This window comes from Astyanax mexicanus, chromosome 18 (assembly GCF_023375975.1).
Source record: "Astyanax mexicanus isolate ESR-SI-001 chromosome 18, AstMex3_surface, whole genome shotgun sequence".
NCBI lineage: Eukaryota > Metazoa > Chordata > Actinopteri > Characiformes > Acestrorhamphidae > Astyanax > Astyanax mexicanus.
Genome location: NC_064425.1, coordinates 13,867,007 through 13,883,014, shown reverse-complemented (window position 1 = coordinate 13,883,014; position 16,008 = coordinate 13,867,007). Strand labels below are relative to the sequence as shown.

At 38.3% G+C, this 16,008-nt stretch overlaps 1 protein-coding gene across 2 annotated transcripts in view; it reads left to right on the top strand.

The window, feature by feature from the left end:
- hip1 (huntingtin interacting protein 1) overlaps window positions 1–16,008 on the top strand; it is a 63,246-nt gene that overhangs the window by 25,952 nt on the left and 21,286 nt on the right. For both annotated transcript variants that reach the window (XM_022670243.2, XM_049466890.1), the window contains exons 2-11: window positions 3,215–3,278; window positions 5,156–5,298; window positions 6,248–6,304; window positions 7,925–8,005; window positions 10,727–10,803; window positions 10,988–11,049; window positions 12,690–12,830; window positions 13,492–13,549; window positions 14,534–14,609; window positions 14,938–15,081. In XM_022670243.2, the coding sequence (XP_022525964.1) occupies window positions 3,215–3,278; window positions 5,156–5,298; window positions 6,248–6,304; window positions 7,925–8,005; window positions 10,727–10,803; window positions 10,988–11,049; window positions 12,690–12,830; window positions 13,492–13,549; window positions 14,534–14,609; window positions 14,938–15,081 (903 nt within the window). The remainder of the gene's footprint in view (window positions 1–3,214; window positions 3,279–5,155; window positions 5,299–6,247; window positions 6,305–7,924; window positions 8,006–10,726; window positions 10,804–10,987; window positions 11,050–12,689; window positions 12,831–13,491; window positions 13,550–14,533; window positions 14,610–14,937; window positions 15,082–16,008) is intronic.

Sequence of the window (16,008 nt, the reverse complement as noted above, 5' to 3'; positions counted from 1 at the left end):
TGATTGAGGTCATGTCTGTATATTGTTCTAAGTTGCTCTTTCAGTAAAGTTGAAAACTTCTAGGCTGTTCAGGCTGATATGAATTTGCTCCAGAATGGTCCAGAAATGGTCTTAAAATGTCTGTCAGTAATATTGTTTTATCGCAGTAATTTATTAGGCAATATGTTCTCCAAATATTTAAAAATAATATAGTTTAAAGTAAATTTAAAGGGTAAAACAACAGGAAGGGAGCTCACCTATCAGTCTTTCTCCCGGTCTGTGGTACATTTGATTGTTTGCCTGTGCTTTTTTTTATTGTGGGTGTGTCTGTCCATCCATTAGTTCTTCATTCTTCAGCTTGTACATTTGTTTGTCTAAGCGAGTGTTCCAGCTCCAGCATTCTGGATTCAGACCCACATAAAAAGCTTGATAATGTTTTAAGTCAGTGAACACAGCATGGGCTATAGCACCACCTCCTCGCTCTGTTGTATGCTGAGCAAAAGTCGTGATCAGAGTAGTCATAATTTTTGCTTGCATAAAACTCCAATTCCAGTGAAGTTTAGACGTTGTGCAAAACGTGCATAAAAACAGGATACAATGATTTGCAAATCCTTTTCAACCAACATTCAATTGAATTCACTACAAAGATATTTAATGTTAAAACATTTTAAATGTTTAGCACTGTGTTACATCACCTTTCCTTTTAACACTCAATAAGTGTTTGGGAACTGAGGAGACTAATAGCTAACCTTTGTAGGTGGAAATCTTTCCCACTCTTTCTTGACGTAAAACTTGGTGGGTGAGCTGTATTCACTGACGATGGTTTTCTGAAATTTTCCGGAGCCCATATGGTAATTAATATCCCTTACAGAATGATGTGGGTTTTTAATACAGTGAATTGAATTGAATAAAGGTTGAAAAGGATTTGCAGATCATCGTTTTTTGTTTTATTTGTTTTACACAACATCACAATTTCACTGGAACTGGGAGGTTGTACTTGTGAATGTAGCTTCAGAAACTTCACCAGTGATTAACTTCTAGAACCTCTACATCTGCAGGAAGTGAGATTGAGAAATGCACTTGACCTCCTGTGACTTCATCCTCTTAGGCAAGCGTATGTTGTGACAAAAACGGGTGGTGACAGCATTGCCTGTATGTGTGGGGGGTTTCACTTCCAGCAACAAACATCACCATAGCATCAGAAAGTGTGAAATGAAAGTTTACGTCATATTTACCTTTACAGTGTGAGGGACAGGTCTGCCTGCCCCTGAGCTGATGCTCAGCACCTCAGAGAGGGAGTACTAGAGGACTAGAGCAACGAATGCAGAGCAACAGATGGCTGATGGCTTTCTGAATGGCTCTTTTTTAGTGTGTTTGGCTTTAGAGCTTTCCCAGCCTTTGTGTGTGTGTGTGTGTGTGTGTGTGTGTGTGTGTGTGTGTGTGTGTGTGTGTGTGTGTGTGTGTGTGTGTGTGTGTGTGTGTGTGTGTGTGTGTGTGTGTGTGTGTGTGTGTGTGTGTGTGTGTGTGTGTGTGTGTGTGTGTGTGTGTGTGTGTGTGTGTGTGTGTGTGTGTGTGGATAGTGACACATTCTTAATGGTTTGGGCTCTGCCTGCCACTACATTTGATTTAAGATGATAAAAATTTGATGTTATTAAAGTGTAGTCTTTCAGGTTTAATTTAAAAGGGGTTAACCAAAAATATCTTATTAAGTGTTTAGGAATTACAACCATTTCCCTACAAAGCCTCCTCATTTCAGGGGCTCATAAGTAATTGCACAAATGAAGTCAACTATAAATAGTTCTTCTGCATTTGGTTAAAATAAATCCCTGTAAACTTCAGAATTCCTCTTTGTTACGGCATGGGCTCGTCCACACCCCGCAACATAAAAGAGGGACACCACACGAGAGTTACATTTCAAAACAAAGGATAATTTTATCAAATCAATTTGAAAATATAAATTAATTCAAAATGTCTAGGGTATGTATGCAATGTAAGTCGTGAGTGAGTGGATGTATGTTGCGTCAGTGAGTGATAAATGTAGAAGCAAAGCAAAGGAAAGGAGGAGAGAGAAGAGAGGAGAGTGAAGAGGGAGAAAGAAAAGAAACGTGCCTACACAAACAAAGAAGGTGCCCCTCCTCGGAGAGACAAACCCCCAGCTTATATGCCGTCCATCTGCACAGGTGAACTCAGGCAGCATTCAACCAATCAGGCACAGCCCTGTCCGTGCACTGGCAGAGCAGCACCTGAAGGGGCCCATGGGGTTGTCGCATCTTACTGCTTCTGTCTTGTTACATCTTCAATAAACAATAGTGACCCAGTGCCACTGAAAGCCATGCACGCCCGTACCATCATACTACCACCACCATGTTTTACAGGAGATGTGGTGAGCTTTGTGTTGAGCCTTGAGGTAAACCCTCTGTATTTGAAGTTTTATCTTTATGATAGACAGAGATACTGATACACCTAAGGACCTAAGGATTCTGTGATCATCCACAGTTGTCTTCCGTGGACATCCAGGCCTTTATAAGTTCCTGAGCTCACCACTGTGTTCTTTTTTTATTAGTCGAATAATGTTCTGTTTCTCCTCCATTAAGAGCTCTTTAACACCTTTTAAATGCAAACACCACACCTGGAACCAGCTCCAGACATTTTACCTGTTTTTAGCTCATGATCATGATGAGATTAAAGATGGAGTAGCTCATGCAGCCTATAAAATATCTTTAAGTTTAGTCCAATTATTTTAAGTTCCTCAAATGAGGAAGTTTTGTAGATAAGTGGTTGTAATTACTAAAAGCTTCATAGGTTATTTTTGGCCAACCCCTTGAATTAAACCTGAAAGTCTACACTTCAATAAAATTTTACTTGTTTCATTTGAAATCCAGTGCAGTGGCATACAAAGCCGTGAAGGTTGTGTCACTGTCCAAATATTTATGGGCCTAACTGTTTGTGTGTGTGTGTTTTGGTGTTCAAGTAAAGCATTGTTTTGTATGACCAGGCTGTAAAAACTGTTTCTAAGGAGAGTTAAGTGTTTTTAAGCAGTGCTACCTGACGTACGCTATTGGACGGGAGAGTAATTTGTATTCTGCTGCTCTCTCACAGCGGGAGAATTTTGCTCAGATAGGCCTCCACAGCGATACGGAGCAGCTCCTGGCCTGCTTGTTAATGTTTTCCCTGTCTGTGGTGGTGAAATGCCTGATGTCTAACGCTCTCTTCTTGTTGTTCTCTTCCTGCACAGGCGGTGAGCATTAACAAGGCCATCAACACACAGGAGGTCGCTGTCAAAGAGAAACACGCCAGGAATATCCTTTTGTTTTGTTTACTCTTTTGTTCTGGTAAAGGATGAGAGAAGCTGAACTGATGGATTTGTGTGAATGAATGAAAATAGACCAGCAAAAAAAATCTGTAACACCTTTCAGATTCCAAGTGAGCACACACTCACTGTCAAAACAAACTGCAACCAGAAGGAATCAACTGATAGGAATAAAACTTGGTAGATAGTTTTGGCTTTAAGATGTTTGACGCTCAGTCCTGTTTTGTGTGCTTTTCATTCTGGCTCAGTGTTGAAAAAAAAAGATTAAAGTGCTGTGGAGCACCATATAACTTGTATCCACCCCTTTCAAAGAAAAGATGTGTCTGTGGTTGAAGGCACTACATTTAAAACATGCTCCAAATTTACATAAGTCTGCTTTTACCATTTTGTGGAGGGAAAACAAGACCTCAACATCCTTCTCCAAAAAAAATAGGTTTTAATTTTTCAAAGAGGTGGATGCATGAAGCTATGTGTAGCAACGCTGTACAATTGTCAGATGAAAAGGCTTGCATGTTAGAATGTTTTTTTTTTTTTTTGTCGCCTAGTTTGACATGCTCTGTGATGTGCTCCCTGGTTCTGACCAATAGCCATGATTGTCAGGTTCAGTGAGTAAGAGAGAGGAAACACCTGAAAGTTTTTAGCACAGCGACTGTGTGTTGACAGTTTGAATGAAATTAAGTGTGGGTGAATCTTTAAAAGTAGAGTCAGACTTTAGAGCACATTTACATGTTTACCTCGCTGTGTGCTCTCTTCCATGTTTTTACCAAGTTTATGAGTTTCATGGAAGTATTGAAAATAAGGACCATTTTTACTCTAATAGACCTTTCGGTACTCAGAAGTACCGAGACATTTTAGTCTGTACTTTTTTGGTATTGAAATTCAATACCCATCCCTAGGCCTGAGTCCACCACAGTGTGATTAGTTAAATGGATGGAAATCACTAAACTGTGATATAGGGGTGGGCAATATGGCTCTAAAATAATATCACGATATTTCAGGGTATTTTTGCGATAACGATATACTTGGCGATATAGGAAAACTATAATAATTCATTAATTTCAGGAATAAAGTATAATGGTAGAACAGTATAATCATAATGTGGCAAAAAAATAATACAGCATAAAATAATAGTGCATGCATGTCGTCGCTGTCCAATGAAAAACACTGATCTCCAAAACAGAAAAAACCTTGTAAACTTTCAGTGGAAGTCAATGTAAAAACAGTTTATTTCTGGTCATTTTGAAGAGTTTCTATTGGTCTATGCATTAATAAATTTTGGCAGAGTGTAAGGGACAGTTTGTCTGTTCAAATTATGTAGTAAACTAAAAATTAACAAAAATGGAGAAGTGTTTTTCATAGGACAGCGACGATATGAACTGCTAACTAAAACAATTATACAATAAATACACTTAAAACTTCACAGTAAATAATAGACTACTTTTAAGACAGAACATACCTATTATCCCAATATGGATTTTTAGTATCATGATATTTCTGTGTCACAATATATTGTATATGATATAATATTGCCCACCCCTACTGTGATAAAGTAAGGACCGCCAGAACCAGAGCTGGACCCTCATGCATTACAGTGTATTTATGATTAGTTACTTACTTAAGAAAACTTGAAATCAGTTAGCCTTCAGTAATTCACTGTGGGGTTTTCCTGGAGGAGCAGATAATCCACTTTCCCCTCTTTGTGGCCGTGTTAGTCATTCCTGCTGCATTTGGCTCTACCACCTGTAGAGCAGCCCAGGATTAACAGCAGGCCATGCTGTTGCACAGAAGCTTAGAGGAATACGTTGAGCCTGGGCTAGACTGCTGCTTCTTATCTCCAAGTAAATCGTCCTTAACTGTCCTTCCCACCCTGCATCCTGGGCACCCACCATGAGAAGGGGGCTCACACCTTCTGGGCGGCTGTCAACCGCCTACCGCTCTCCAGCAATGCTGTGCTCTGCTGGAAATTCTGCCATGTCTTCCATAAATTGCTGAGGGATGGCCATCCAAATGTGAGTAGGTAGTTTGCCTTAAGCAAGTCACATACAGGGTCCTATCTTACCATGTACAAGATGCGTTGAGATGCTCATTGCTATCTTACACCCTGCGCAACAGTCTATTTTCACACCTTCCACCTGAATCGTTTAAATAGCAACCGTGCTTGTGAATATATCTACGCTGATGGGTGTGGTGGTCAGGAAATGAGGTGCGCTCAGGTAAATTTCTAGTAAATTGCTATTGCTATCTTGGTAACGAAAACACAGGTGCTCCACTGACTGAATACAATCTAGACATACATGAACAGTCAGGTATGTTCATACCTATCTTAAATACACATGTACACTGCTGCTCGTGACGCACACAGACGTGCTTTGGTGCACAAACCCAACTTTTACATCAACAATAAATAGAATACTAAATAAAAAAATAACATTGCTGTTTCTGTAAATAAGCTGCTGTCGCACATTCACAGCATGAACAAGCAGGTAAATTTTCTCTGCTAGCAAGTGTTGGACACGTCCAGGTAGTTGCACTGTTAAAATAGCAATTCTGTTTATTTTTGAAGTAAAAGTTGGGTTTGTGCTGCTGTGTGTTCATGTGTGTAATAAGTGGGGGTGTCTGCGCGACAACATGCATTACCAAGATAGCAATGAACGTATGACTGATGACTGTTGTGAGGGTTCAAATCAGTCAGTAGAGCACCTGTGTTTTTTTTACTGCTAAGATGGCAATACACCAGAAATTTACCTAAACACACCTCATTTCTTACCACCACACCCATCAGTATAGATATTCAGAAGCACTGTTGCAATAAAACGATGATGGTGGGAGACGTAAAAATAGACCGTTGGAGGGGTGTAAGATAGCAATGAGCATCACAATGCACCTTGTGCAGGGTGTAAGATAGGACCGTGTGTGTGTGTATACAGTAATATCTCCAGCACTGTGTCTCCTTCTCAGGTTATTAAAGACTCTGTACGAAATAAAGCTGACCTGACCGACATGAGCAGGATGTGGGTAAGTGACTCATTTATTCTCACATTTTGAAGACTAACATTTTTTGTGCATCTAATATAAATGTTCCATGTATAAATATGTGTATACGTTCTATTTATTATTTTTATTTATTATAGGTACTGGTTTAAGCTTAAACAGACTACTGTGCTTTTTAATTTCTTTAATTAATAATTTATTTGTGTAAGATTATGATTCAGAATTTATTCTTTAATTCTAAATTGCACAGTGCAGATGTCAGGATCTTGCATTATGATGATTATGATGGGGTGTTTGATTAGTGTTTTAAAGGCCTCTCGGTTTTGCTCTTGCTGATCAGCACGGCGTGTTGGACGTGTTTAGTGTTTAGTGTGATTGTGTTCGCTGTCACTGACAGTCAGGGGGGCGGTTGATGGAGGATGATTGACAGCTCAGTGATAGAGTTGTGTGTGTGTGTGTGTGTGTGTGTGTGTCAGTCGTTCTAACCTCAGCTGAGAGCTGTAATTAGTAAATGACGTGTATTGAACTATTTTACCATAGCAGAGTAAGACTGCCCTAGTTTCTGTGAACATGACGTTTGTAAGAAGCTCTGCTGTGATGCAAATATATATTGCACTTAAACACCTCTCCATTGGATTGTTTGCATATATTCTAAGTATCTTGCATTTACTATATATATGTATATGTATATGTATACAGCTCTGTAAAAAAATAAAAGGTCACTTAAAAGCGACGTGTTTCTTTGATTTTACCAAATTGAAAACCTCAGGAATATAAACAAGAGGAAGATTGATGATCACAAGCCATCAAACCAAGCTGAACTGCTTGAATTTTTGCACCAGGACTGGCATAAAGTTATCCAAAAGCAGTGTGTAAGTCTGGTGGAGGAGAACATGCCAAGATGCATGAAAACTGTGTCTATAGTTCAAAGAATCATATATATATATATATATATATATATATATATATATATATATATGTTGCATTTTTGTATAGAAAAAAGGAGAGAGCCACAGACATGAGACAACATGGAAAAAAAGGCATAAGGCATATGTGCTCAAACTTCCACAAACACGACAACACAAATGTCCATAAATCCCCTGGATCAGCAGCTTTTATTTTATTGGAAACACTAATTAACAAAAGCTTGAAAAAATATTTTTCTTCTTCTGAAGACTTATTCCTAGACATGTTTGCACTGCTTTGTTTTCTGGTACAGTAAAGGGTATGTATATAAGCGCTGGCTTTGCTCCACCAGGCTAAAGGAAGGATGGGATGAAGAGAACATGCTGAGCAGTCGCTTCTGTATAAGGGAACATTGGTCATTTCCCCGTAACTGATTTGCTGATGTTGTGTTCAGAGAATTGAGTCAGGAGAAAATATTCCTTCAAATAAGACAATGCCCTTCCTGTTATGATGTCACAAACATGAACAGGGGAGAGGAAAAAGGAAATACTCAAACTATCTGACCTTTGTTGGACCTCTCATGTAAATTCACACACTCGGCACTATGCTCTGTCTGTCAGTTTTATAAACCCGGCAGTGTTTCAGCAGCTCTTTGATGGTGTCTTCCACTTTGATGTCTTATTGATTATAATCTTTTCTTCTTTCTTCCCATCTTCCTGCATTTCCTGCATGGCTCAGGGCCACCTGAGTGAAGGATATGGGAAGCTGTGTAGCATCTACCTCAAACTGCTCATCACCAAAATGGAGTTTCACATCAAAGTGAGTGTCAAGAGTCTGCTGAGGATTGCATCTATCTACTGGTTTCCTGGGTAGATAAATGCATCTAGTATGATACTATGGATGCACTGAAAATTTTGCAACCCAAAAAAAAGCAGAAAAAGAAAATAAACTTTTTTTTCTCAAATAATGGCAGGTTCACACTACACGACTAATGAATACCCACCCAAAAATAGGGGTGTGACGAGACACTAATATCACGAGACGAGACACGATACTGGGTTCACGAGAACGAGACGAGATTTAAAAATAAAATTTTAAAGAAAATGTCAAATTAAAATTGGCTTGAAAATTAGAATTTTATTTGACAAAATCATATAACGCAAACTTAACAGACTGGTTTCTGTCACACATTCATTCTATAAGAAATAGAAATAAGAATAAGTAAAATTAAAAAAAAACTTTTCTAGGTCTAATATAGTGCAAACAATAACTGCAAACCACAACCAGTCATATTAAGCCTATGGTGTGTGTTTTTTCTCCTAAATCTCTTTTAATTTAACTATGCATAACCATAACCAGTCATATTAAGCCTATGGTTTGTGTTTTTTTTCTCCTAAATCTCTTGTAGTTTAACTATGCATAACTATAACCAGTCATATTAAGACTATGGTTTGTGTTTTTTCTCCTAAATCTCTTTTAATTTAACTATGCATAACTATAACCAGTCATATTAAGACTATGCTTGAAGTGCAAACAGAGACAGAACATTTTAAATACAGTACAGAGCTAAGGGATTAGTACAACTGCCTATGAAACAGTCACGTGTACGATTTACCTACAGTATTTACATATGGTTTGTGTTTTGTTGGTCACTCTGGTACCGTTTATTGTTTCCACTGGAGCCAAAATGCAGCCAGATATACAACTTAAAAGTAGCAGAAGCATATTCTATGCCAGGGGTATTTAATTAGAATGCAGTATGGTCCAGTTAGAGAAAATTTCGACAGGCCAAGGTCCGGACCGATTGTTAACTTGTGTTGTGATTAAGTGCTATATCACGCTTTAGTCACGCCCAGCGCGCTCGATGTGACTTTAGTTTTCGCCCGTTCTCGTTCCCTATCTCCTTATAAAGGCGTTTTTCATGGCCGCGTCCCAATTCAACAGCCGGAGCAGCGGGACCGCGACCCTGACAACACGGGTTCGATCCCGCATGAGGAGCGGTGTGCGGTTTATTTATTTATTTTTCCCTTACCGCGTCTGCACAGATCTGATTGACTGAAGAGAGCGTTTGTTTTTTTTCTTCCCGCGAGACAGGTTTAAGCCCGACGAGAAATATCGTCACGTTTTAATCTCGTGCCACGAGATCTCGTCACACCCCTATCCAAAAAGAATGGGTTTAATATGAAGCAAGTAAAATCAGAGTTTATGAATTAAAATTTTATACTGAAATACGTACTCATGTCCTCAACACAGAACTATATCAAATGTTTCAGTATCGGAGACATCATGTTTTAAGATCACCAACCAATCAGCTCACAGGGTCAGTTATGCAGCTCCTTTACTGACTAAATCATGTTTGCTGTAGAAAAATGGGAATAATAATTTAAAAATACATTATTCTACTTAACTCAGTATTAGTGGTTAATTATTATTTTTAATTTAAAGTTTTTAGCTTTTGTCTCTGGTCATGCAGACGATGAGTTTTGGACCTGTGGTTCTCACATTCTATGTGATCCCATTGGCTGTAAGTAGTTACTGATTTTGACTCACAGTCGCTGACTGAATCAGATATTAAATTGTGTAGTGTGAACCTGGGATAAGTGAAAAAAGCTTTATAAAAAATATATATATATATATATTTATGCAGAAGAATCTTATATCACATTGCAGTGTTTCCTCTTGCATTTTTTCAGCAGTGGTGGCACTTTACTGGTTTCCAAGATTCAAAATGGAGCAGAAGGCAGATGCTGTGTCTGTTAGCATCGTATTTTTAATCCGGCTGTTATCAATCACTGCTAAAGCTCCACGCACTTCATCCTTCATTTAAAAAATAAAAGTCTCTGTTTCTGTAATTGCGTTTTCATGATAAAAATAAAAATACATTTTGACCATTTAAAATAAATGAAAACCTTAAAAAAATTAAAAAAAAAAAAATTAAAACGTATTTGGTACAATATAATATAATATTTGGTATTTGGACAAATTTTTCATTTTGTTTGATTTTGACCAATTAAGATCTTTTTTATAGCATCTCAACTGACTTTTTATTTCTTGTAACCTGTAACTCTAATAGACCTTCAATTTTGAACACTTGAGCAGTTGGATAAATAGTGGGATAAATTGTGCTACATGTCCTGAATTTTCTCAAACTTGACATGAGAATCTAATTTTCCCGTATTTTGCTTTAGAATCCTCAAACCCGGCTGTTAGCAATCAGTTTATGCTCCACGCTCTTCATCCTTCATTTCAAATTAGAAGTCTCTACAGAGTTTTGTAATTGCGCTTTCCTTTGAACAACAAGGTAAAAAATATGTTTAGACTATTTAATTAAAACAGTGGTATTCCGCTTTTGGACAATTTTTTTTATTTTGTTTGGGTTCGGCCAAAAATATTTTAATGCGTCATTACTGATTTTCTGTATATTGTAATCTGTAACTCAAATCAACCTTTCTCTTTCAACATAAGTTTAAATATGGGCTACATGTCCTGAATGTTCTTAAGCTCGACACGAGAAGCTCATTTTCCCTTATTTTTTCCTAGAATCCTCGTTTCCCCGGCAACCTTCAGATGTCTAACAGACAGCTTGAAGAGGCAGGCGAGAACGACGTAAATAATTTGTGAGTTCTGTCTTTTATATGTTGCACATGTAAACTGAATTCTTTACCTATCTGCTTTTTATTTCCTCAGTGTTTTTTTTTTTTTTTTTTTTTTTTTTTAGTTAATTCTCAGATATTTAAAGGCTGTTTTCTTCTTTCTGTTCACTGATGTCTTTAACAACACTTCTCTCCTAATCAATTGTAGCTTCCAGCTGACTGTGGAGATGTTTGACTACTTGGAGTGTGAGCTGAACCTCTTCCTTGGTGGTGAGTTTCTCCTCCACTCTTATTGATTGATTGATTTGCTGCTCAGAGGTCAAGAGTTTATTTTTGTACATTGTGTCAGGATGCTAAAAAAGCAACAGGGAAAAGGATCTAAAACATCCCTAGCCTTTTTCTGAAGAATACACGGTATGGGATGGGACCCGATAATGTTATAAAACCCCTGTGTACTGCTCAGCATTGAAAATAGCCGTTTCTCAGTCTGTGTTCTTGTCTGTACTTTGTGGACTCGAGAAACGTCATCAGTTGCAGCTCAAGTTCTGTTCACAATAAGCCAAGTTTACTAAAAGCACCTCAATGTGTTCTACCTCCTCCCTTATTATCGAAGATGCATGGAAGGTGTGGACTGATTACAGTCCGATATCCCAGAATGTTGGCATGGTGGCTCGGTAGTTAGCACGTTCGACTCCCAGCACTGGAGAGTCCCTATCTGGGTGGGTAACCCTGTGTCTGTGTGGGGTTCCTCCGCGGACTCCGTTTTCCTCCCACAGTCCAAAAACATGGACATTTGATACTCGAAAATTACCCAGAAAATTGGATACCCTAAAAAATTTCCCTGGTGTTTGTGTGTGATTGTATGATTGGCACTCTGTGCTGGGTCAACTCCTCAGTGCTGGATGCAGTTCTCCAGGTGGACGGTGGTTTCTGGTTGAGAGTACGCTGTGTGTGACTGTCTGCCTCTTCTCAGATAATGATGTCTCAATTTCTTGGCCCAATCATGACCCTCACCTGTTTCCAATTAACCTGTTCACCTGTGGAATGTTCCAAACAGGTGTTTTTAGAGCGTTCCTCAACTTTCACAGTCTTTTGTTGCCACGTTCAAAACTACTTTACAACGTGTTACAGCACCAAATTAAAAACGAGTGAATATTTACAAAAACAATCAATATTATCCATTTGAACATTAAATATCTTGTCTTTGTTGTGAATTCAATTGAATATAAATTTAAAAAGAATTTGCAGATCATCATAATCTTTTTTTATGTTATGTTATGTCGGGCTTGTACAAGGTTTTGTTGTCAGAGAGTATAAAATCCTATGTCTTGATGGTGTATAAAAGTGTGTGTGTGTGTGTGTTTGTGTTTGTATTTGTGTGTGTGCGCGCACTAGAGCTGCAACACAAAGTGTGTAGTGTGCCAGACAGAGAGATGTATGTGTCTGAAGTAGCAGGATAATGACAGCTGTGTGTGAGTGTGTGTATATTTGGCTGAAGTGCTGCTCCCTGGCACAGGAAACCACACCTCTGTACACTGAGAAAACATCGTCTCATAGGACCTGCATCAGAGAAGAAGCGAGAGAGGGAGAGGGAAGGAGAGAGAGAGGGAGTGAAAGAGAGGGTGTGGGAGAGAGAGAGAGAGAGAGAGAGAGAGAGAGAGAGCGAGATGCATGGTGGTGAATAGGAATGAGGGAGTGAGGGATCTTAGTGCTGTTTGGATAAAAGCAGCAGTGATTCACAGAAAACGCACAGCGATGTTCATATTAATAGATGCAGTGTTATGAAAAAGCAACGTTTATAGTCTGTTATGTTATGAGTCGTATGTTTAGAAACCAGCGCTGTGTTTATGTATGTGTGTTTGAGTGTTTAAGTGTTTTTAATCTGTGTGTGTGTGTGTCTCTCTCGTCAGTGTTCAGCTCGTTGGACATGTCCAGGTCAGTGTCTGTGACGGCCGCCGGTCAGTGTCGTCTGGCCCCTTTGATCCAGGTCATCTTGGACAGCAGTCATCTGTACGACTACACAGTTAAACTGCTTTTCAAACTGCATTCCTGTAAGTCACCCTCCTCCTGCTCTTCACCCAGAATAGATATCAGTGATCCACCGATATATTTATTATATGCTGATACTTAAAGTGCAAAAGAGGCTGATGGCAGATAAATTAAGCTGATATTTAGTTTTTGTCACAACTAATTTTTATTCATAATAATAGTAATGGTAATAGAAATGAGACACAAAGTTACTTAATTTAAAAGACCCACAACTTACCCAACTTTATATCTGCAGAGCCTCACTGGCACTACATGCACAGTGCCACTAGTTCTATATATATATGTTTCTTGGTGTTTACACACTAGCACTATTTAGTTGGCTCTGGTTGGTTTGTACATTGTGATTACTGGATGTTTTTTACGATTCTTTCTCTCACAGTTTAAGTGAACCTCTGATAACAATTACAGATCTTTCCATTCTCTGTAAGTAGGAAAACTTGCAAAATCAGCAGCTCATCACATACTTATTTTCTCCCACTGTAATTAGGAAGTTTAGGAAGTATTTAGGAACATTCCCCTCTTTTTTTTAAAAAGATGTACTCTCCAGAAGGGAGTAAATATACACACATTTCTCACATCTCTCTGCAGTCTTTCTTTCTCCTTATCCCTCTCTCTCTCTTTTCTCTCTCCTTATCACTCACTCTCTCTCTTTTCTCTCTCCAGGTCTTCCAGCAGACACACTGCAGGGACATCGAGACCGCTTCCAGGAGCAGTTTAAAAAGTGAGTATATTGCTTCAGTCTTTATAGCGTTCTTGAACCTGCCAGTCTCTGGCTTTGTGTCTGTGCACTGCCCTATTGAATACCCAGATACAGATGTGTTATGACTCAACATATCTTATGTTTGGGTCGGACTGGGTATTATTTTAAAAATATTAGTTTTTTTTTTATAACTTTTTTTTTTTATTATTGTAATCGAAAGATAGAAAAAGTGATAATTGTTCTCACACAACGTATTTATTCTAAAGCCAACACAAGTAATTTCATTTTCATACTGTCACCATGAGAGACTCCATCTTTCTGGATTTTGTTTGAATAAAACAAAAAGCATGTTGTTTGTGAGCATTACTTTAACTGCTTACACTATGAATCTTTTTATAGAAATATCAACATTAGATTGTCCAAATTAAATGATATTAATATAAGTGGTGTCAAGTACTTTAATAATTAAAATCATGTTTGTTTGTTTTTGTAATGCTGGTATTTTCCTGTGTTATTGTGAGGGGCAGTAATAATAGTGTAGTCGTGTGGTTTAGGAGTGTGGTAATTTCTCAGGAGAAAGAGAGAGACAGCACAAGAGACAGCATGAGTGTGCGAGAGAGAAAGAGCGCAAGAGAGAGGGGGAAACAGCATGAGGAAGGGAGTGTGAGAGAGCAGGAGACGGTGTGAGAGAGAGGCGGAGAGAAAGGTAGAGACAACGAGAGAGAGAGCATGAGAGAGAGAGACCGTGGAAGACAGTGGAAGAAAGCGAGACGGCTTGAGAGAGGGAGAGACAAAGTATCAGAAATTATTTTAGAATTATTTTAGACATTTCTGTACTCTGTTGTACTAAGACATTTTGGTTGGTATCTTTTTGTTATGGAATTTCGATACTCAGCCCTAATAATGAGTGATACTAGTGGGAACTGTTTCTGAGCTGACACTGTACATAAGCCGTGACTGCTTTCTCTGTTTTTTAACACCACATCTCTTTCTCTCTTGTTTAAGGCTGAAAAGTTTATTCTACCGTTCCAGTAACCTGCAGTATTTTAAAAGACTAATTCAGATCCCACAGCTTCCAGAGGTAAGCTCATCACTGAAACCCCTTTTCTGTAAAGAAGTGTAGTCCTGACACAATCCTGCAGCCCTGATTTTTAGTCATGATTGTACCTGTGGAGAAATTGAATCTGTTATTTCAGGTTCACACAACACGATTTTAGCCCAGTTTTTCAGTCGCCAGTTTTCCATTGATCGCTGACAAAAAATCAGCTTGAAAGGAAATTGTAGGGAGTTGTGTGGTATAAACTACTAAAAGACGTGTCCACTTAAAAAGTCATGTAGTGTGAACCTGACATTGGCCTTTATCACTTTTTTTCTCTCTGGTTCTCATTCTTTTGCTCCTCTTCCTTTAGAACCCCCCAAACTTCCTGCGGGCGTCGGCTCTGTCGGAGCACATCAGTCCTGTGGTGGTGATTCCAGCAGAGGCATCATCCCCCGAGAGCGAGCATGTGGTGGAGACAGATGACCTCGTAGATACAGACATCCCACCCCTGGCGGTATCTAACACACACCAACACACACGCACTCTTTTGTTCTGGATCTGAGCCAGCATTTCACAGGTCCAGGCTGGAACTGATGTTATTGATTTCCCTGAGGACTGTGTGTGTGCGTGCGTGCACTTTCTGTACATTTTCTATACAATTTATATATACTATATTTCTATATTAAATTTATGTATGGTATCAGGACAGAAAATCAGATAAAACACTGAACATTCAATTGTAATCCTCCAGAGATCAACAGAGAAAAAACTCCCTCAGAGCTGCACTGGAAAAACAGTAGTATTAGAGCCATTGAGGCAAAGTAACGGCTACTTTTTACTAATTTAATGTGATTTAAAATTTAACCATTTTTTTATTGTTTGGGAGGTTCAAGGGTTCAAAGGGTCAATATGAAATATAAACTATTACACACATGCTTACACTGCAATGGGAATATATATATATATATATATATATATATATATATATATATATATATATATATATATATATATATATATATATATATATATATATATATATATAATTTTTTTTTTTTTTTTTTTTTAGTTAATTGGATTTATTTTCAGATTTTAAAGTAGAATATTAGAGTTTTCTTTTCTGTGCATTACAGAAAAAAACTGCGTTCTTACATTTTTTTCCATGACTGGAGATAATTCAGTTTTGAGGGTTAATGTTAAAGTCTTTATACATCCATATAATATAAATAATATATTCAGTTGAAAAGACACCAGCAGTGAAAGCATTGATGTTTGATGCCTGAGGATGTTCCTTTAGGTTCTCTGGAGCTACAATACTGGTGTTAATGTAGGGGTAGTCCAGAATCAAGAACAATCTTTTCTCACATAAAAAAAGCTGCGTCCCAAAGCCTGGGTTCCAAATCAATCAGAACGTTGGCTGCACTTCTTGGCTGCACTTTTT